The sequence below is a fragment of the Pteronotus mesoamericanus genome, unplaced genomic scaffold (assembly GCF_021234165.1).
Source record: "Pteronotus mesoamericanus isolate MK-2021 breed Mesoamerican mustached bat unplaced genomic scaffold, CSHL_Meso_final scaffold_1186, whole genome shotgun sequence".
In the NCBI taxonomy this organism is placed as follows: Eukaryota; Metazoa; Chordata; class Mammalia; order Chiroptera; family Mormoopidae; genus Pteronotus; species Pteronotus mesoamericanus.
Window position 1 is genome coordinate 16,442,707 of NW_026555302.1, and position 19,892 is coordinate 16,462,598.

A 19,892-nucleotide genomic window follows, 5' to 3' on the forward strand; every position below is an offset into this window, starting at 1 on the left:
ACCTGCTGAGGCGCCAGCACCTGCCCAGGGCGCTGACATCAGCAGCCGCAGCCAATGAGCGAAGCCGGCCGTGGGTGAGGATGTGAGTGTCGGCCGCCTCCCCCACCCGGCCCTGTGGTTGCAGAGATGCTCTAACAGGAAGCGGGTTCGGGGCGCTGCACAGCTTCCTGCCCGGCCCAAGCGGGCGAGAGGGGCAAGTGCCAGGTTGGCCACGAGACACAGCTTTGTGCCAGGGTCCCAGCACTTCCTCTCCCACAGCCACTTCCGCGTGGCCAGCGGGGCCCCGGAGGCAGGAGCTGTGGCCTGTGGCCCAGGCCGCCCTCCACCCCCAGCTCAGAGCCCTGCCCCGCGGGACCAGGCCAAGCCCGGAGGCCGGCTTGGGCCTTCATGGGGGACCGGTAGGCCAAAGGCCCTGGGGGACAGAGGTGGCTGGGCCGGCGACCCGGGGCTCCAGCCATGAAGTCTCGGCAGAAAGGAAAGAAGAAGGGCGGCTCGAAGGAGCGGGTGTTCGGGTGTGACCTGCAGGAGCACCTGCAGCTCTCGGGCCAGGAGGGTAAGGAGGCGACGTGGCCGCCGGCCGCAGGGGCGGCGTCCCCGGGAACGGGCTTGGGGCTGCTGGGCGGGCGAGGCGGGGAGCTGCTGGGGGAGAAGGCAGGAGGCTCTGTGCGCCGCTGGGGACAGGCGAGGGTGGCGGGGGGTGACGTCAGGCCCTGGGGTCTGAAGGAAAGGGGCCTGATGAGGCCGCCCAGTCTGAGGAGGCAGGCGGGGCCGGGGGCCTGGCGGGGCTGAGGTGTGCGCCGGCCCCTTCGCAGCCTTGCGGGGCCACAGGTGCGGAGTCAGGGTGGGAGGCACACCCTTCTCCCTCTGGGCTTCCCCTGGGCGCAGGGGCAGCCCGTCCCCAGAGGAGGGCCGGGGAGAAGCTGTGACGTGGGGGGAGCCCGCCGGAGGCCGGGCGCGGGGGTGGGTGGAGGCGCACGGGAGGGTGGCGGGTCCTGTCCGAGGGCTCCCCGGCTTCCTCCAGCAGTGCCCTGGGGGCCTCGGGGGGCAGCGGGGCCAGGGTCGGCCACGGCAGCGCCAGGCCCGCTGTGCTCTGCGCCGGGCAGGGAGCGGCCACTCCGCGTGCTTCGCAGTTTGCCCTGAAGTGGAGCGCAGGTGTCCTGGCCGCCCAGCCCAGCCCAGCCCGTGTTGGGCACCACCAGCTCCTCCCAGAGAAGGGCCCTTCTTCCCCCCACCCCACCCCCACCCAATCTGTCATTTCCTCTTTGCTCTCTCCTCACTCGGGGCTGTGGCCCCTGCAGTGCAGGCAGGGGCCAGGGTTCCTGCTCGTTTCCTGCTCAGGGCCCCGCCCCGCATCCCCGACACCTTCTTCCCCTTTTCTCCTCCCTCCGCAGCCCCGTCCCGCTCGGCTCGGGAAGGGAAAGCCCGGGCCCTGAGGAGGAGTGCGGGACGCGGGAGCGGGCTGTCTGCGCCCTGCTCCTCTCCACGGGCCACGCCCGGCTGCTCCTGAGGGGCTCAGCTGGGGCTTAGGCCAAGGGCACAGGCGGGAAGGGGGCTGGCTCTCCCGCGGCCCCGTTCTCTGCACCCCCAGCCCTTCCTCTTGGTCCTGGCGCCGCCCTTCCTTGCAGGCCCGCATCCACATGCAGCACAGACCCTGCTCCGGTCACCCCTGCCCACCTCGCCGGCCAGTGAGGGGCCCCTTCTCCGGGAGGACAGACTCCTGGCTGCTGGGCTCTGACCTCCGCGCTGCCCAGCGGCGGGGAGAGGCCGCCCTGCGCCTCTGGGCCTCGCCTGAGCCCGAGGGTGGAGGGCCCTTGGGCACCAGGGCGACAGTGTCGGGCCCCTCCCCCGCCCCCCGGCACAGACCGGTGGAGGTGGGAGAGTGCAGGGCGCGGCGGCGGCTTCTCTCCAACCCAAGACCCCGCGAAAACGTGATGCCCGGCCGGTGGAGACCTGTGCTTCTGGTTGATTTGTCCTCTGATTAGCTCGGTTCCTGCAGAGACACACCTGTCTCGACACCTTCTCCCAGCCCCTGGCCCCAGGCGGGTCCTGATCTCTGTCCCCCCGCAGCTCCCGGCCCCTCCTCCGCGACCTGCCCCACACGCCTCTGACTCTGCCTCCCCTGCCCTGTCTCCAGTCTCTCCCTCCGGCCCATCTCTCTGACCACCAGCTCCTCGACTGCCCCGCTCCTTGACCCATTTCCTCTGTGGCTCTGATGCCCCAGGGCCCCGAATATCCCCTTGAAGGGCCTTCCCCGGAGGTTGGCCTGTCTGCTTGGCTGCAGTTCCTGTGCAGAGGACCTGGGGTTGCGGTGGCAGCAGACTGTGCATGAGTCTTGTGGTAGCAAAACTGGGTGTTGCCTCGGGCCCCCGAGAGCACAGTTACGCCTGGCACAGCACCGGGGACCCGAGCTCGGGGACCCCCGCCAGGGACACAGGTCCTGGGGAGGGACGGTGACCCAGGGCCAGGAACGAGAGCAGGTGGGAGAGGGGACTGGGCTGGGGCAGTTAAGGAAGCTTTCACTCTCAAGGAGATGGGTGCCAGCGGACACTTGCACAGCCTCGGGGTGAAGACTCCCTTGGCTTGTGCGGCCACGGTGCCTTTCTTGTCCCACCCAAGTCCTGGCTCTGGGGTGCAGGAGGGCAAAGGGCGTGGACGCCAGGTCACGAGAGGAGGGTTTTCAATCCTAGTTGATGGATTGATTATTTCCTTCATTCTGTATTTCCGTCTCACTTAATTTCACGAAGAGCTTGGAAGGGACGGCTTCCAAAACCCAGAACTTTAGACAAACAGCCAATGGGTGAAGGAACTAGGCTGAAGGGAGAAGCAGAGGGAGGGCGAGGCCGGTGCTCAGAAACGTGCACCAGGTTCCCTGGCTCCCGAGGCGGCTCCGAGCCTCCTGGAGACGAAAGCGGAGGAAACGTGAGCAGGTGCGAGACTCCGTGAGAAATGCCGGACGGGCGGCCCGGGGGGCGCGGGGCTTCCTGACAGGGGCGCGTGGGCTCTGCGGGGCCTCGGGTGGCGGGGGGACGCGGTGTTTTAGCCTCGGCCATGTTCTGTACTGTCTCCGCGAGAAGTCGCCGATCCTCGTAAGGGACGGGCCATGAACCGCATCCCTCGATAAACGCTCACCGAGCCTATGCTGCGCCTCAGCGCTGTGCTGGGCGCTGGCGAGGGCGTCGCATTCTGTACACAGGTGTAGAGAGAAAAGACACGAACCCTGACAAAGAGCCACGAGCCCTGCAGCACAGGCACGGAGGGAGGGCCGTGCCGCTGCCCTGGTGACAGGTCTGGGCCGGGGAGGGGTGTCTGAGGGGTGTCTGGAGGACCGCGCAGGCGTCCCCGGCGGTGCAGTCCGAGGGGAGCGTGTCTCCAGGCCAGAGGAGCCTGGGTGGACAGCGGGGCCAGGCCGCGTTCGCGGCGTAGCCGGGGGGCTGGGCCCGAGGCCTGCGGGGGGCCGGTGGGCGCGGCGGCTGGAAGGCAGCTCAGACCTGACTTGTGAAGGGCCTTCCATTCCACGCTGAGGAGCCGATGTTTTATTCCGTGTCTTCGAGGTGAGCAATGCGGATTGGGGTGAAGCCAGGCGCTTATATTGCAAAGAGTTCAAAACAGGGAGTTGTGGAGTTGGGGTGCGACCGGTCAGCTTGGAGGGGTCCCCTGTATGTGGCGCTGGTCGGCTGGCGAGCGGACGCGGAGACTTGACCCTGTTCCTGAGGGGCGTACAGTCCGGTGACAGAGGAGGGGCCGGCCCGGGCGTGGGGGGGACGCCGTGCAGCTTTCTGAGCTTCCGGAATCGCGCCCTGGCTCCCGCGGGACGGCCCGCGCGCGCTCTTGCCCTCCGCTCCTTGGTTGTTCTTTCTGCCAAGTGGGGATGAGAACACGCCATGCGCACGCCCCTCTGGCCCACGGGAGCGTCTCGTCCGCCCGGCCCCGCCCCACCCGAAGGGCACTGTGTCGCGAACTTTCTGGGACGGAGCTAACGTCCACGCGCTGGCTCAGCGGAGCGGGCGCTTCGCAGCCTTCCCGCGGCCCGGCCCGCGGCGGCCAGACTCAGGCTGCAGGCGGCCTTGGCCGTGCGTTGACGCCGGAACACTTCCCACCGGATGGTCGCCCCTTTGAAAAGTCCAGAGAAGCAAGTGGCTTCCACGCAGGCGGGACTTTGTAACAGGAGCGGCCGCCTGGGGCGGCAGAGCGCCCCCACCCCCGGGGCCAAGCTGCGCTCCGCGCTCAGCGCTCCGCGCCCCGCGCCCCGCGCCCCGCGCCCCGCGGGCAGAAGGTTGGAGGCGATAATCTCCGGACAAGCCGCGCCCCCCGGCGCTGCCCTGAGCCTCCCCGGCCGCGCTGCTGACGCTCCCGTTTCCCAGGCCCGGGTCCCTCTGACTCCTCCGTGTCGCTCGTGTGTCCGCAGTGCCCCAGGTGCTCAGGAGCTGCGCCGAGTTTGTGGAGGAGCACGGAGTGGTGGACGGGATCTACCGCCTCTCGGGCGTCTCCTCCAACATCCAGAGGCTCCGGTGAGTCAGGCGGTTTGGGGAGGGCCCGCGGCCGGGGCGCCAGAGGAGAAAGAAGCACAGGCGCCGGCGCTGCCGCGAGGAGGCCCGCGGCCCGGCTCGGCTCAGGGGAGGCCGGGACCACCGCCGCCGCCCCAGGCCGGCGCGCACCCTTCCGCCCCCACATACACCCGCCCAGCTTTTAAACAAATTTAGATGTAATTCTCCTGCCATGAAATCCACCATTGAAACACGTACAGCCCTGGCGGCCCTGGCGGGTGGCTTGGTTAGTAGGAATGTCGCTGCTACACCCAAAGGCTGGGGGCTCAATCCCTGGCCGGGGCGCCTGCGGGAAGCAACGGATGGGTGTTTCTTTCTCTCTCTTTCTTCCTCCCTCTCTATAGTCAATGAGCGTGTCCTCAGGTGAGGGTTGGGGCGGAAATGTACATTTCAGTGGTTTTTAGTATATTCACAGGTCGTGCGGCCCTCACCTCTAATTCCCAGAAGCAGCCTCCGGCGCCCGCGGCCATCTTGCCACATCCGCGCCCCAGCGCCAGGCCACCCATAGTCGGGACGGATTTTCCTCTGCTCATTTCACACGGACAGGCCATATGTAACCTTGTGTGTCTGGCTTTCTTTACTTGGCGTGTTTTCCAGGTCCACGTGTGTTGTTGCATGTACCAGTACTTCATTCCTTCTCTGTGGCTGAACGATGTTCCACTGCATGGCTTGACCGCATTTACTGCATTCACTCATCAGTTAATGGCTACCTGGGTTGTTTCCGCCTGTTGTCTGTGAAGGTGCCATAAACCACTTGTGCACACGGGTCTGCGCTGACATGTGCGCTCCGTCCTCTGGAGTGTGCACGGAGGAGTGGGATTGCTGGGTCGTGTGGTAACTCTCTGCTGAACAGCAGTTGCATCATTTTACAGTCCCTCCAGCACCATCCCAGTGTCCCCACCTCCCTGCCAACCCTTGTTACTCTGTGTCTTTTTTTATTACAGCCCCCCTAGGGGGTGTGCAGTGATATTTCATCTCCATTTGCAATTCTTTAATAGCTGATGATGTGGAACATCTTGTGTGCTCATTGACCATTTGCATATCCTCTTCGGAGAGACGTCTGTTCCAATCGTCTGTTCGTTTTCCAGCTGGGTTGTTTATCTCTTGGGAATAGTAAAAGTTCTTTATGTTCCGGATATTAGACACTTTATCGAATCCGATTTACAAACAATTTCTCCCATTCTATGGGTTTTCCTCGCTTTCTCCACAGTGGCCTTTGACACACACTAGTTTGTCATTTCAGTGTTCAATGTTTTGTTTCTTTGGTTGCCTGTGCTTTTGGTGTCGTATCCCAGGTTAGAGAGATCCACACTTACCTTTCTTTCTAAGGTTACGCTCTCCCATCTTTCTGTGTACCCAGAGACACACCCAGGCTCGTCCCCCACTTCTACTGACCCCTACACACGCCCACATTGCTACGCCTGCAGCCACGTCCCGACGGGGATCCCTGTCCCCAAGCTGGCCCTCCTCACGCCCGCCCTGCACGCCAACATGCACAGCCTGATCTCCTCCTTCCGCGCCCCACGCAGGCTGGCCCTCGAGCCTGCCTGGAGCCTCTCTGCAGCTCCCTCGTTGCTCCTGGCGCCCAGCGCTCCTGACCACTCTGCACCTCCCCAGGCAGGAATTTGAGGCAGAGCGGAAGCCGGACCTGCGGCGAGATGTTTACCTGCAAGACATCCACTGTGTGTCCTCCCTGTGCAAGGCCTACTTCAGGGAACTGCCGGACCCCCTGCTCACTTACCGGCTCTATGACAAGTTTGCTGTGAGTTGAGAGGCTGGGGGTGGCAGGGGGGCTGAGGTTGGTGGAAACACGGCCCCGGGGGACCCTGGACAGCAGGGGCCTGCCGTCTACCCACACTGGCTGAACTGGGGTGGGGCGGGGGGGGGCGAGGCCTCTGCGGACCCCGTGGAGCAGCTCCACGGCCAGGGGCGCCCACGGAAGGGCATGGATGGATTCCAGTGCCAGGGTGTTGCCGACAGAGGACGGCGAGGCAGGGACTGACAGTGAGTTGTTCGACGTCATAAAGCCGTTAAGGGGCATAGCCAGGATTCGGCTGCGGGTCCGTGGGCCCCAGATTCGGAGCTCCCCCCGCTGCCAGTGTGAGTCGGCTCTGAGTCGGGGACGGTGCGGGGTAGCACGGCTGTTCCTCCGGGTCCGTCTCAGAGCTCCGGGGAGGAAGCGGGGCAGGCTGGGGCACTGACTCCTGCTTCTTGAACTACACCCCCCACCCCCACCCATCAGGAGGCTGTGGCGGTGCAACTGGAGCCCGAGCGCTTGGTCAAGATCCTAGAGGTGCTTCGAGAGCTCCCCGTCCCAAACTACAGGTGCGTGGGGCTCCCCTGCACAGCCCAGGCTCCCTCCACCTGCGGCCTTGACGTGTCCTTTCTCTCTCAGCTCCCAGGCCCCAGCCTTACTCCTGCTCCCTGACCCCCGTGTGACCCCGACCCCTGCTGTCCCCTCTGCAGGACCCTGGAGTTCCTCATGCGCCACTTGGTGCACATGGCCTCGTTCAGCGCCCAGACCAACATGCACGCCCGCAACCTGGCCATCGTGTGGGCTCCCAACCTGCTGAGGTGGGCGCGTGTGTGGGCGGGTCCTGGCGGAGCCGAGCCCCAGTGGGCGGCCGCAGGGCGGGGTGGCTGGGTGGGTGCGCTGGAGCAGGGACTGAGGGTCTCACGGAGCCCAGGGGGACAGAGGAAGGCTCAGGGTTACACCCAGTGGGATGGGCCCCATGCCTTTACTGCCAGCTCTGAGCTGGGGGAAAGTCCCTAAGGGCAGGGCCTTTGCGTTTCCTTACACTGTGTCACTGAGCTCAGGGCCGGAAAGAGACGGGTCCTTGTCGAGGAGCAAATGTCTTGCGGCCTACGGAGAACTGGCCTGTTTATCACTCCCTGCGGTGCAAGCCGACTATGAGAAATCCTGACATTCGTTATAAACAGGCCCCTGGTGTGCAAAGGAAGTAGAGATTAGTTCTGAGGAGGGTGTCCAAGAAGGCTTCCTGGAGGAGGTGGCATTGGAGCTGAGAACCATACCTATGGTCTAAGGGGTGGAGGTGGGGTTAAGGGCGCAGAGGGGAACGGGTGTGAGGCACTTGGAGGGAGGGTGTGGACAAGGACGTTTGGGGGCCCTGGGCGGGAATGACTCTGTGCCCTCACAGGTCGAAGGACATCGAGGCCTCCGGCTTCAACGGCACGGCGGCCTTCATGGAGGTGCGCGTGCAGTCCATCGTGGTGGAGTTCATCCTCACGCATGTGGACCGGCTTTTTGGGGGCGCTGCCCTCTCCGGTGAGTGTCCCCGCTGGCCCGCACAGCGCCACTGCCTGCCTGGGGAGTCACGCCCGGGCCCGGGAGGCCCCCAGTCGCCCGGTTGCAGCTGCCTGTTCTGCGGGAGACGCGGCACAGTCAGACGGGCAGGCCTCTCTGCCCGCAGTGCAGGCCCGGCCTGACCTCTAGTCGCCGTCCTGGCTGTCAGCCCCAGGGACTGCTTGTTGCCGCCCCAGCCCACCAGGTGACAGTCCTGGACCCCCTGGCTCTCTTTGCCCCTGAGGACTCACCCCCTCTTGAGGGCTAGACCAGGGGCCTCGTGGCGTGTCCCCCGCGGGGGAGCGGCGAGGTGCGAGGCAGGGATGGGGCCAGCGCCCACTCTTTTCTCGGTTCTTGGCTGGTGAGTCCTCCTCTTTTCCCAGGCGGTGAGCTGGAGGCTGGCGGATGGAGATCCCTTCCTGGGCTCCGGGAGTCGGGCAGCCCCGAGGACCTCATGCCCAGGTCGCTGCCCTACCACCTGCCCAGTGTCCTGCAGGCTGGCGATGGTCCCCCCCAGATTCGGCCTTATCACACTATCATTGAGATCGCAGAGCACAAGTAAGGCTTCCCTCCTGGGTGCCCCCGCCCCTCCCCGCCCCATCCCTGCACTCTGGCCTCCCGGCCCCAGCCCCAGCCATGTCTCCACGGCCTCCAGGAGGAAAGGGTCCTTGAAGGTCAGGAAGTGGAGATCCATCTTCAACCTGGGTCGCTCCGGCCATGAGACCAAGCGCAAGCTTCCACGGGGGGCTGAGGACAGAGGTGAGCTTGGGGCGACATGGGGGAGAGCTGTGGCAGCCGCACCAGGCCCTGGCCCTACACACCCCCTTGTCTTGCAGAGGACAAATCTGATAAGGGGACCCTGCGCCCAGCCAAGAGCATGGACTCCCTGAGCGCGTCGGCCGGGGTCAGTGACGGTGAGTGCAGGCGTGCACCTGCGTGTGAGCTGTGGTATTCACAACATGGGCCTGTGAGCGTCCGCGCGGACCCACGTCTGTGAGCGTGTCTGTAAGGGAACGGCAGTATTGTGAACAAGACCGCTGGATGTGCCCTTGCGTGTGTGTGTACATGGAGCCAAGTGCACCCACTAATTTAAAAAATATGTGATGTGTGCCTATAATGTACCAGCTGTAGTGCTGGGTGCCAGGCTTACAGAGCTTGTCGTCTACTCTTTCGGTGTGTTCACATGAGCACATGCAGGGACACGGTTGTGTGCGCGCGCGTGTGTGTGTGGGGGGGTGACAGCCAGTGACAGCACCTGCAGGGAGGGCGGCCTGTGACCTGCGGGCTGGGGAGGGTTTGCTGCAGAGGCCAAGGGAAGCGGGGCTGGGCCCCTTCCAGACGGTCCTGACCCTCAGGCTCCAGGGAGCAGGAAGCGTTCGGTCCCGTTGCAGAGCCTTCCTGAACGTCCCGGTCCCTTGCAGCTGATGCTACTGCCTGCCTCTCCCCCCGCACAGAGCCGGAGGCGCTGCTGGCACCCAGCAGCCCCCAGCCCAGCTCACTGATGCCTGAGCAGCTGGAGAACGACTGTGCGGAGGGAGCAGAGGGTGAGGCGGAGCCTGAGGCCGAGACCCCGGGCAGCACGAGCTCCGAGCCAGGAACACCGCGAGCGGGGCGGTCAGCAGTCCGTGCCGGGGGTGGCAGCCGTGCAGAGCGCTGTGCAGGCGTCCACATCTCAGACCCATACAATGTCAACCTCCCCCTACACATCACCTCCATCCTCAGCATGCCCCCAAATATCATCTCGAACGTCTCCTTGGCCAGGCTCACCCGGGGCCTGGAGTGCCCTGCCCTACAGCCCCGGCCAAGCCCTGCCTCTGGCCCCGGCCCCGGCCCCGGCCCCGGCCCCCCAGGTGAGGACCCAGGGATTGCCCAGGGCTGGGAGGAGGGACTGGAAGTCTGGGCTGAGGCTCTGCTGCCGGGGAGGGCGGAGGCCTCCGCCCTTGTCTGTGGGTGCTTCCCTTCAGCTGCCGTCCCTGGTCCAAGGTTGGGGGAATCCAGTAACATTATCAACTTGTATGCAATACATGCAGAGGATCTCACGCACGCCCGAGGATGGGGTCTTGTCAGACGCACGCGGCAGGGATTGCTAAGCACAAGGTGGCAATGCGCCGTCAAGGAGAGCAGCGAAAAGTAACGGTCACACTAGTAGCTGACACTTGTTGAAGGCTTATCATATGCCAAGTGCTGTGCTGAGGATTTTGCAGGCATTAGCTTGTTTTGTTTTCTCATAATCGTGTGACACAGGCATGTTGTCATCCTTGCGTCACAGCAGTGGGACCTGAGCTCTGGTTAAGCCACGAGTCCTTGACGTGGGGAGGAGGGAGCCGAGCACTGCTCTGACACCGGCTCCTGAAGTGACACGCATGAGAAGAGCGGGCAGCACAGCATGGGGCGCGCGTTGAGGGCCTGGCTTGGAGGTGGCACGGGTCGCACTTAGCTGCACCGCTTGTCCTGCGGCCCTGGACAAGCTGTTTACTCTCTCGCAGTCTCTGTGCCCTCACGTGTAAAATGGAGGCAGATGTGGCATAGGGTGCTTTTGTGGGGAAATAAGATGATGCATCATAAAATGTATAGCATGGTGCTCAGCACCTGGCAGGAACTTAGCAAGGGCAACTGTAGGCCAGTAGTTTAGAATATTGGTCTGAAGAGTCAGCCACGTGGGGGTCCAAGCTGGGAGCGCGGGGCCCCTATGGGAGCCATGCTGGGCAGACCACACTGGGGAGGGTCAGGGCTGGCCTGACCTTTGTGTCCCTGGGACCGCCTCTCTCCCAACAGACGAGAAGTCGGAGGCAAGCTCAGCTCTGGGTGCCCTGGCGGACGAGGGCGCGGAGGGCGCGGCCCCGGCCCCAGAGGACTGCCTGTCCCAGGAGGTGCAGGACTCCTTCTCCTTCCTCGAGGACTCGAGTGGCTCGGAGCCCGAGTGGGTGGCGGGGGAGGACGGGGCGGTGGCCGAGGCTGGAGCGTCAGGGGCAGCCTTCTCCCCCGGGGAGGACGACCCAGGGATAGGCTACCTGGAGGAGCTGCTGGGAGCGGGGCCTCAGGTAAGGGAGAGCCGTGCTGGGATGGGGGGTGGGGGGAGGAACCCAGAGGGGACCCGGGGACCCGGGGACCCGGCCCTGAACCCCGTGCCGGCCCGCAGGTGGAGGAGTTCTCCGTGGAGCCGCCCCTGGACGAGCTGTCTCTGGATGACGCCCAGTTCGTCCTGGCTCCCAGCTGCTGCTCCCTGGACTCGGCCGGCGCCGGCTCCGCAGCAGAGGAGAACGGGGAGGAAGTCTTCCTGAGCGCCTACGATGACCTAAGTCCCCTTCTGGTGCCCACAGCCCGGGGCTGGGAGGACCCGGGTGCTCTGGGGGAAGAAGCAGCTGGGCACGGGAGACCGGAGGCTCCGGGACAGGCCGAGGGGGGGCAGCCAGCCTGGGAAGCAGGGGAGGACATGGGGGCTGAGGCTGGCAGCAGCTGGGACGGCAGCGAGGAGGCTCAGGGGAGTTCGGAGAGCAAGGTGGAGGCCGCAGAGGCAGGTGAGGCGGACGGGGACGCTGGGGGAAGCCAAGAGATGGCGGTCAGTCAGAAGGAAGGGAGTGGGGGAGAGACAGAGACCGAGGAAGAGGAGGCTGAACCCAAAGGTCCGCAGGAGGATGCGTGTGCGGAGGAGGCTGCCGGTGCGGAGGAGACAGGAGGAGGGCAGAGTAACGACCAGAGGGAAAGAAAGCCTGAGGGACAGGAGGAGGCCGAGGCCGGAGGGGAAGCCTGGGCGGGAGCTGGAAGGGACCCGCAGCAGAGGGTCCGCGAAGGGCACGCTGCCGAGGGCAGCCGGGAGGCGGCCCACGCCCCAGAGGCTGTGGGGGGCAGCGGGGATGAGGGTGAAGTCAGAGGGGGGCGGCAGGACAGAGACCAAGAGGCACAAGGAGGCGGTGGAGACGGGGGCGCAGCCGCCGCCGCGGAAGGAGGGGCCGGGGAGGTCAGCAACGGCCGGGAGAGCGGGGACGGCGAGGCGGAGGGGGAGCAGGGGCCGGGAGGGGCCCGTGCGGGAGGGGGCTTCCTCCCAGAAGAGTCACTTGTGCTGTGCCTGGAGGTGGACAGCGCCAAAGAGGGCGAGGACCCGGCCCCTGGGACAGAACAGGCGGCCCCGCAGCCGCCTCGGCCAGAGGAAACGGGGCCCGAGGGCTGCGACCCAGGCCCCGGCCCCGCGAGCGCCGCGGGCAGTGTGGGCATGCGCCTGGCTTCCACGCTGGTTCAGGTGCAGCAGGTCCGCTCCGTGCCGGTGGTGCCCCCCAAGCCGCAGTTTGCCAAGATGCCCAGCACCATGTGTAGCAAGATCCACGTGGCACCTGCAAACCCGTGCCTGAGGCCGGGCCGCCTGGATGGGACTCCTGGGGAAAGGGTTTGGGGGTCCCGAGCCTCCCGCTCCTCCTGGCGCAACGGGGGCAGCCTTTCCTTCGACGCTGCCGTGGCCCGGGCCCGGGACCGCCAGAGAACTGAGGCTCACGGAGTCCGGAGGACACAGACCTGCACCGGGGGCGAGGACTGCAGCCTCGCCCCCAGAGCCTGTCCCTCCAGCCTGGGCCCCGCGCACGGCGCCCGGCCCCTCAGCTTCCTGGAGCTCCCCGCTGAAGGCACGGAAAGGTCTGAACCCCGGAGCCGGTTTAGTCTGCCCGCCAGGGAAGCCCAGGCCCCCCCCACCCTTGTGCCCCCTCAGCGCCGAACATACGCATTTGAGACGCAGGCTAACCCCGCGACGGGCGAGGGGCTATGATCGGGCCGAGCCCTGGGCCGAAGGGGCCGGGCGTCGTCTCCCGCCTGCGGAGGCCCCGACACCTGTGTCATCGGCAGCCCCGGCGGCCGCGGCGCCCAGCTCTGCGGGCTCGGGCCCTCCAGCTTCTCTGACTGACTGCGGGAGGCACTGTCTCGGCCGGTTTACCGAACTTGGGTCAGACACAGAGCACTTGTCCCTCAGGAGATTCCCAAGAAAGTCACCGAGAGCCTGTTCCTAGGGAGTGAGGTCACTGGCCAAAGGGCACAAAGAGGAGGCAGCAAACCGCGAGGTTTCTCCGAGTGAAGAATGAAGGGGAACTCCAGTCGAGGGTCTGCCCTCCCGAGGCTGCGCACTCCTCCGCGGGAAGCCCCGGGGCGGAGGCGGGGGCGACAGGCCCGGGTCACAGCTTCGGAGGAGCGACGACGACAGCAGCGGGTCCGCGCAGCGCCGCGGAGGCCTCAGGGCCCGCGGGGGGCACTGGCGCCCTGCCCAGCTCCTCCGCCCCCGCCTCCCGTCGCCTTCAGGGAGGGAGGTCTCCCACAGGTCTCCTCGGCTTCTTTCTCCCTCGGAGCAACTCCCTCCTGTTTCAGGGAAGGGGAATGGCGCCGCTCAGGGCCCGGGACGGCTCCTCCACACGGGCTGGGGCCACAAGTCCCACTCCAGGAAGGGCCCGAGTCTCAGAATAAAAGTGGTATTTTTACATGGAAACAGCATCGAGTTTCATTATCCGAGTCAAGTCTTGGGTGACAGGCGTCGCCGTTGCATGGGTGGCCCATCCTCGTCCTTTCCCTTTGCGCCCCGGCTCCTGCTCCGCGGTTGTCATGGAGACCTGCGGCTAGAAACTAGACCTGGGTTCACGGTCGTCAGGAAATGGGGAAGAGAAACCTGCATTTACGTAACGTTCCTTGTGCCCCAGCAGAGGCTACGTCCGCCCTGTGCCCTTTCGTCCCCTAACCATTCTGGGCGTCAGGTTGGTCCTGGCCTCTGCGTTCCTCAGTTGACAAAACCAAGGCTCGTTATGTCACGAGCCTCGCGAGATCTCCGACGTCAGCAGTGGAGCTCAGAGGCGGCTCTGAGACCCGTGACATCCTACGCCCGGGATCCACGCGGGAGGTGCGACTGTGAAGAGCGGGCGTCGGGGCCCCGCTGCAGAAACTGCCTCACAGGCTGGAAGCCTGGGGGGTCTTCGGGCGAGTGACTGCGGACGCTAATACAAAGCCGTGTACGCAGACCCAGGCCTGCCAAGGCGTCCTCACCTCCCACCGGAAACACTCCAAATAGGGGCCCCCGATTCCCAAAGGCCTCCCGCCAGCCCTTGTCAAAGATGGCGCCGCCGACCGACGGGCCTCCCTTTCCAGGAACTAAATAAAAAAGCCCTGTTAGCAGGAAGATGGAAGCACAAGTTAGTCGTATTTTCCCCGTTCTCGCCGAAAGCGCCTCGGCCTTCAGCGTCATTCTTCTGGGTTCCCAGGAAGTCGTACCCTCCCGCCCGCATCAAGATGGAGCCGACGGAAGTGGGGCGGATCAGGGGCTGGGCGAGCGGAGGGTCTGGAGGGCCACTTCCGCCCCTCACCAGCATGGCCGCGGGCCGGGAGCGCGCATGCGCAGCTGTCCATGGAGCGGCCCGAATTCCGAGAGGAGCGCTGTCCCGGAGAGTCGGCGGCTGAGGCGGCGGAGGCTGGTGAGTGCAGGACAGGGCGGGAGCTGGAGACGGACTGGGCCGGCAAGGAGGGGCAGGCTCGATTGTGTGCCCGTCCCTCAGGCCAGGGAAGTCGCGAGGGGAGGCCTTTGTTTTGAGGGAGGGGCCGCGCCTTCCTCTTTATGTCCGGCCCGCGCGTTCCGCCTCCTGCGCCCGGCCGAGTGCGGCCCCGTGGGTCCGCCGGGTCCGCGGGCCGGGCCGGGCGCCTTCGCGGGGCTGCGGGTGGCGCGGTCCCCGCGAGGCTGGCGCCGAGCGCCTCCGCGCTGCGTCGTTTTCCCTTTGTGTCCGCGGCGGGCACGGCCCTGCTGGGCCCTCCGTGGGGAGCGTGCGCGCCGCCGCGTCCGGCCCGGTCCCCGCGTCGCGCACCCCGCGCGCACGGGAAATGCTTCCGGACGCGCAGCGGAGACCGGGGCGACCCGCCACTGGCGCCTCGGAGGCCGTCCCCGGCTGACAGCTGTGGGCGGCAGAGTCGCCCGCTGCCCTGCCCACCCCGCCCCGCCGCGCCCTCCAGGCACCTGGGGCGCTGCCCGCGCAGGCTCGGGGACGGACAGGTGGGTGGTCCCGGCCAGCGGCGCCGCTTCCTCTTAGGGGCCGCGCGCTGCTTCCTCCCGAAGGTTTCGCTTTCAGTTCCCTTTCTTTTCTGGCGAAGGCTTTCCTTGGACCCGGACTTTCCAAGGCGCATCCACCGAAGATTTTCCTCGGATAGGAAAGGTTTGGGGACCTTCTGGATAGAGAGTGTATCGGAAAGTTCCCCTCTCGCGCCGGGAGCACTTTGTTGCCTCGCTCTGTGCAGCTGTGTCCCTGGTGGCGCCTGTCCGCTCGGCGCCCCGCTGTTCCTGCGCGCGGCCGGGTGTCCGCGTCCTCCGGCGGCACCTTGCGGGCGGGCGCCCCCGCTTTGTCTCTGCTCCGGCGGAGCTCGGGCCTGGAGTTTTCCCCCTTCTCGCTGCGGCTCCGTCAGTTTGGAGTTGTCATGGCAACACCTGAGCAGCCGTGTCGTTCTGGGCTTGGTGAATACGATACGCGGGGTCGAAGACGGTACACTTGGGCTTTTGGGTGTTTCGCATTTGACATAAGTCTGGACACCGCAGAACAAAAGCCCTGTCATTACAATGGGGCCCAAAGGCCAAGTCCGCTGTTTGGGTCCAGGGGCCTTCCCAGGGCCGCGGCTTCAGGCCCCTCCCTTGACTGGAGAGCAGGGATTGGTCGGTGTTCGGTGCGGGGCCGAGAAGCTGCGAGAGCCACCGCGGCCGCGGTTCCGAAGGCGGTGTCCCGGGCCTCCCCTTGCCGTGGCCGGTCGTCACCATCCACCAGCGCCAGCGTGCCTGTCTCTTCCCCGCCGGGAGCCGAGTGGTCCTGCTGACGGGGGGCGCTGTCCTCCGGGGAGTCCCTGGTTTCCTGGCCGCTGCCGCCTGTCCTCGGCGTCGCCCCCGCAGACGACAGGCTCTGCCCGGCCGCGTCTCACGGGGCCTGCGTTCTCCTGCAGGGGGGCTGCCCCATTTCCTGGAGCCACTGCGGACGCCCTGATTTTCGCCGGGACGCAGCCCTTGGGCCCGCGAGGCAGGAGACCCGAGGACCCCGCAGCAGGACCCGCCCCTCGGATGCGCCCCCTCACGGAGAGATGAAGGGGTGAGTGCGGGGAGGCGGCGTCCCGGGGTCAGGGCGCCCTCGGTGGGGCCGCCCGAGCCCCGCACGGGCCTGTGATGCGGCTTCCTGCCTGTGAAGTGCACGCGGCCCCAGCCGGGCAGCCGGTGGGTTGAAGCGTCGCGGCTTCGCCGAAGCTCTGGGTTCGAGCCCAGTCACGGCACCTGTGGGAGACAAGCAGTGATGCATCGGTCAGTGGAGGAACAAAGCGAGGTCTCTCCCCACCACTTTGTCTCTCTTTCTGAAATCGACAAATAAAAAACTAATTAAAAAAAGATTTTATTAATTCACTTTTAGAGAAGAGGGGGGAGAGGGAAACATTCCTGTGTGGTTGCCCCTCGAACGTCCCCTGCTGAGGACCTGGCGTGCAGCCCAGGCCTGTGCCCTGACGGGGAATTGGACCTGCGACCCTTTGGTTTGCAGGCCGACACTCAACCCACTGAGCCACATGAGCGAGAGCAAAAAAGAAGTAAACAGACAAACCTAAAATATTTTTAAAGGACATTCAAAAAAGTATTTGAGGTGCAAGCAGTGCCCCCGGCCTCGTCGTGCTGTTCTTAGCAGTGAGGGCGGCCGTGCCTGCTTGGTGCCCGCTCCGCGTCTGTGTGGCCCGGGGCCACTCGGTGGATTCCGGCGCCTGCGGGCGACGCCAGGGAGTCCGGGCCCGGGTGCCGTGGGGCCGGGGAGCTTCCCATGCAGCTCTTCCCTCACCCTCCCCTTCGTCCCTTCACAAACAGGCAGCAGAAAACAGCTGAAGCCGAAGAGGGGACAGTGCAGATCCAGGAAGGTGAGTGGTAGAGACAGAAGTGAGCTGGGACCCAGAGCCCGTCACGGCCCCTCCCCGCGCCGTGGGCCACCTGTGCACCTCCTTCTCCGAGTGACAGGCAAGTGACACGGGGCCGGGGGAGGCAGCGACACAGACTCCTCCTTGCTCCTTGAACTTAGGTGCAGTAGCAACTGGGGAGGACCCGACCAGCGTGGCTATCGCCAGCATCCAGTCAGCTGCCACCTTCCCTGACCCCAACGTCAAGTACGTCTTCCGAACTGAGAATGGGGGCCAGGTAAGGGAGGGGGCCAGGCGGCTGCAGGTGTTACCCGGGCTTGGGTTGGAGGGAGGTAACGGAGGCCTGGAGGATGCGGTGAGGATGTGGACGGTTCGGGGGCTGGGGGTTGGAGCGTGAGGTTCGGAGTAGAGGAGGGGGTGGCGTGGGGCTTTGCTGAAACCGTAGGGAGACAGGCGGGGGAGTGGCTGGGTCTGCGTCCCTGGAGGACTCTTGTTTGGGGCCCTGGCTAGGAGGAGCTTTGTCAGGTGCCCTGAAACCCTGGCATTTACTCTCTCGTCCTCTCTTCCCCTCCTGCCCCGCTCCTCCCTGCTTCCAGGTGATGTACAGGGTGATCCAGGTGTCTGAGGGGCAGCTGGATGGCCAGACTGAGGGGACTGGCGCCATCAGTGGCTACCCTGCCACTCAGTCCATGACCCAGGTGCAGGCGCGTGGCTGGGGGAGGGGACCAGAGCTCTGAAGAGTGAGAGGAGGCAGGGAACCCGTGGGCTGGGGATGGGGAGGCCCCTGCTGCCCTGTCCCCCGCACTAGGCTCTCCCTTTCCGGATGCCCCTCCCTCCCCGCCCCTGGGGTGGGAGCGGCAGAGTGGTTCACTGGGGAGTATCTGACGGTCACCGGACCCTGCCCTCTCGGTTCCCTTCCAGGCGGTGATCCAAGGCGCGTTCACCAGCGACGATGCAGTTGACGCGGAGGGGACAGCGGGCGAGACGCACTACACTTACTTCCCCAGCACGGCCGTGGGCGACGGGGCGGCGGGGGCCACGTCTGGGAGCGCGGCAGCTGTTGTCACCACCCAGGGCTCGGAGGCCCTGCTGGGACAGGCCACGCCGCCCAGCACTGGTGAGATGCCCGTGGGGATGCGGCTGCAGCGCGGGGCAGGCGGCGGGGCGACCGGGGGGCGGCGGGCCTTTGCTCTGGCCTGCGCTGGTCACTAAGCCCTGGACAAGCGGGGAGCATGGCACTGCCCCTCCGGCAGGAGGAGGCTTGCCCTGGTGAGGGGGGTCCCACGGCCTTGGCCTCAGCACCCGGTGAGGCTCCTAGTCCCATGTCCTGACGGAAGCCACGCTGCCCCTCACAGGCCAGTTCTTTGTGATGATGTCACCGCAGGAAGTGCTGCAGGGGGGGAGCCAACGCTCCATCGCCCCCAGGACCCACCCTTACTCCCCGTGAGTAGCCCTGTTTCTTCTCAGTTACCATGAGGCCTGGCTCTGGTGTGGTCTGCACCCCGATGCTGATCTTATTTTTTGATCTTTGTTCCTCGCCTGCCGTGGGCTCTGTTGCCAGGAAGTCAGAAGCCCCCCGGACGACTCGGGATGAGAAGCGCCGGGCTCAGCACAATGAAGGTGGGCGTCTGGGGGGCCGGGGGGCAGCCGTGGTGTTTGAGGGGGAGGGCAGGCCACTTGCCCTGGGCCTGGGGCGTGCTCTTGCTGAGTCACCCTGTCCCCACTGTCCCCACAGTGGAGCGGCGCCGCCGAGACAAGATCAACAACTGGATTGTGCAGCTGTCCAAGATCATCCCAGACTGCTCCATGGAGAGCACCAAGTCGGGCCAGGTCGGGGGCCCGGGGGGCGGCGCCGAGCCCTGTGTCCTGTGGGTGCTCGCGGCAGCCGTTGCGGCTGCTCTCTGGGGCTCCTTAGGGGAATGAGGCCCGTGTGTGAACTGCTTTTGGAAAGCAAGCCAGGTCCCTCCGTCCCGGTCCTCACATCCTGTCGGCCTTTGCCGCAGAGTAAAGGCGGGATCCTGTCCAAAGCGTGCGACTACATCCAGGAGCTTCGGCAGAGCAACCACCGGCTGTCCGAAGAGCTGCAGGGGCTCGACCAGCTGCAGCTGGACAACGACGTGCTTCGCCAGCAGGTCAGCCTCCTGTCCCCGGGAGCCCTCTTCCAGTGCCGTGGCCACTGAGCCCCTGGGGACTCTGTGTTTTGTTTTCTGTAGACAGGCTTTGGTGTTTGCCCTTCAGTAGTTGGGACAAGTTCAGGGGGTTCCCACCCGCCTTACTGCTGCCTTCCCCGTCAGGTGGAAGACCTCAAAAACAAGAACCTGCTGCTGCGGGCCCAGCTGCGGCACCACGGTGTGGAGGTGGTCATCAAGAACGACAGCAACTGACCGGCTCTCCCTGTCCCAGAACGGCAGAAAGCCCTGGAGCCGCAGGCCACCCTGTGCCCCCTTCCTTCACTGCCCATTCCTGGCAAGAGACTGGGAGGAGTTCAGGACAGCAGCCAGCGTGCAGCGGCGACACATGGGACGTGTCCTGGCAGCCTGGCCCAGCCCGCGGCGCAGCCCCGGCCCCTCTCGCGGAGCCTGCGCTTGTCCGTGGTGGATACTGGACCCACGAAGTGGGGCTTGCCTGGTGGCGGTGACAGGACCGGCAGAGGACCTGCTGGCGGTGCCGCCCCGGCGGCCGGGACTCGGCGCTTCCGCCGGCCCCTCTCCCTGGAGCCCGGGGGCTGTGCTGCCGAGTGCGCAGGGCACAGGCTTCCGCCAGAAGTGGGGGGACGCAGCAGTGGCCGCTGCCCGGGAAGAGAGGGTTGGGCGGCCGCTGGGAGCTGCGCGGACGTCCGGGGAGAACCACCGACGGGGCCCACGTGCGGCTTCCCTCCTTGGGGGACGGTTTCCCCCCCCCCCCCTTTCTCTTTTCCTTTTTTTTAAAGATTAAATGTGCAGAGCCACCGCCGCCGCCTCCTCCTGTGTGTCCTTTTCTGGGTCTCCGGGCGGAGGGGGGGCACTTTGACCCGTGGGACGGGGCGGGAGCTGCGCGCCCCCGGGACTCCCGGGTGGGTGCCCGGTCGGTGCCGGGTCTGACAAGCCAGGGCGTTACCAGCCTCACCCGAGTCTCACCACGAACAGGTGCGCGGGGGCGGGGCGGGGCGGGGCTTCGCTTCCGGTTCC

The 19,892-nt window shown here is 65.9% G+C and overlaps 2 protein-coding genes across 3 annotated transcripts; both read left to right on the forward strand.

Moving 5' to 3' along the window:
• Positions 1-265: 265 nt before the first annotated feature.
• Positions 266-12,601, forward strand: ARHGAP30 (Rho GTPase activating protein 30). Its single transcript, XM_054587877.1, has 12 exons — positions 266-553; positions 4,406-4,508; positions 6,162-6,306; positions 6,787-6,869; positions 7,011-7,118; positions 7,703-7,830; positions 8,232-8,406; positions 8,504-8,607; positions 8,685-8,762; positions 9,303-9,698; positions 10,624-10,889; positions 10,988-12,601. Exons 1-12 carry the CDS (start codon positions 457-459, stop codon positions 12,599-12,601), a joined length of 3,297 nt encoding a protein of 1,098 aa, XP_054443852.1. The 5' UTR covers positions 266-456.
• Positions 12,602-13,673: 1,072 nt separating this feature from the next.
• Positions 13,674-19,658, forward strand: USF1 (upstream transcription factor 1). 2 transcript variants are annotated; one of them, XM_054587878.1, is made up of 11 exons: positions 13,674-14,282; positions 15,784-15,926; positions 16,679-16,728; positions 16,887-17,002; positions 17,322-17,423; positions 17,647-17,842; positions 18,081-18,168; positions 18,287-18,345; positions 18,461-18,555; positions 18,729-18,857; positions 19,020-19,658. In XM_054587878.1, the coding sequence occupies exons 1-11, from the start codon at positions 13,992-13,994 to the stop codon at positions 19,107-19,109; spliced, it is 1,359 nt and encodes a 452-aa protein (XP_054443853.1). In that variant the 5' UTR covers positions 13,674-13,991; the 3' UTR covers positions 19,110-19,658. The 2 variants fall into 2 exon arrangements, with proteins under 2 accessions (XP_054443853.1, XP_054443854.1); XM_054587879.1 differs by lacking the exons at positions 13,674-14,282; positions 15,784-15,926 and having other exon boundaries at positions 16,696-16,728; positions 16,887-16,971.
• The last annotated feature ends 234 nt before the right edge of the window (positions 19,659-19,892 follow it).

What these genes read in the sequence shown, in the direction of transcription:
- USF1 (XM_054587878.1), top strand. Translation starts at nt 13,992, where the DNA reads ATGGAAGCACAAGTTAGTCGTATTTTCCCCGTTCTCGCCGAAAGCGCC. An exon ending in GGCCACGCCGCCCAGCACTG is followed by an intron (nt 17,843 to 18,080) that starts GTGAGATGCCCG and finishes TGCCCCTCACAG; the next exon opens with GCCAGTTCTTTGTGATGATG. An exon ending in AGAGCACCAAGTCGGGCCAG is followed by an intron (nt 18,556 to 18,728) that starts GTCGGGGGCCCG and finishes CCTTTGCCGCAG; the next exon opens with AGTAAAGGCGGGATCCTGTC.
- ARHGAP30 (XM_054587877.1), top strand. Translation starts at nt 457, where the DNA reads ATGAAGTCTCGGCAGAAAGGAAAGAAGAAGGGCGGCTCGAAGGAGCGG. An exon ending in TGGGCTCCCAACCTGCTGAG is followed by an intron (nt 7,119 to 7,702) that starts GTGGGCGCGTGT and finishes GTGCCCTCACAG; the next exon opens with GTCGAAGGACATCGAGGCCT. An exon ending in TGGGGGCGCTGCCCTCTCCG is followed by an intron (nt 7,831 to 8,231) that starts GTGAGTGTCCCC and finishes CTCTTTTCCCAG; the next exon opens with GCGGTGAGCTGGAGGCTGGC.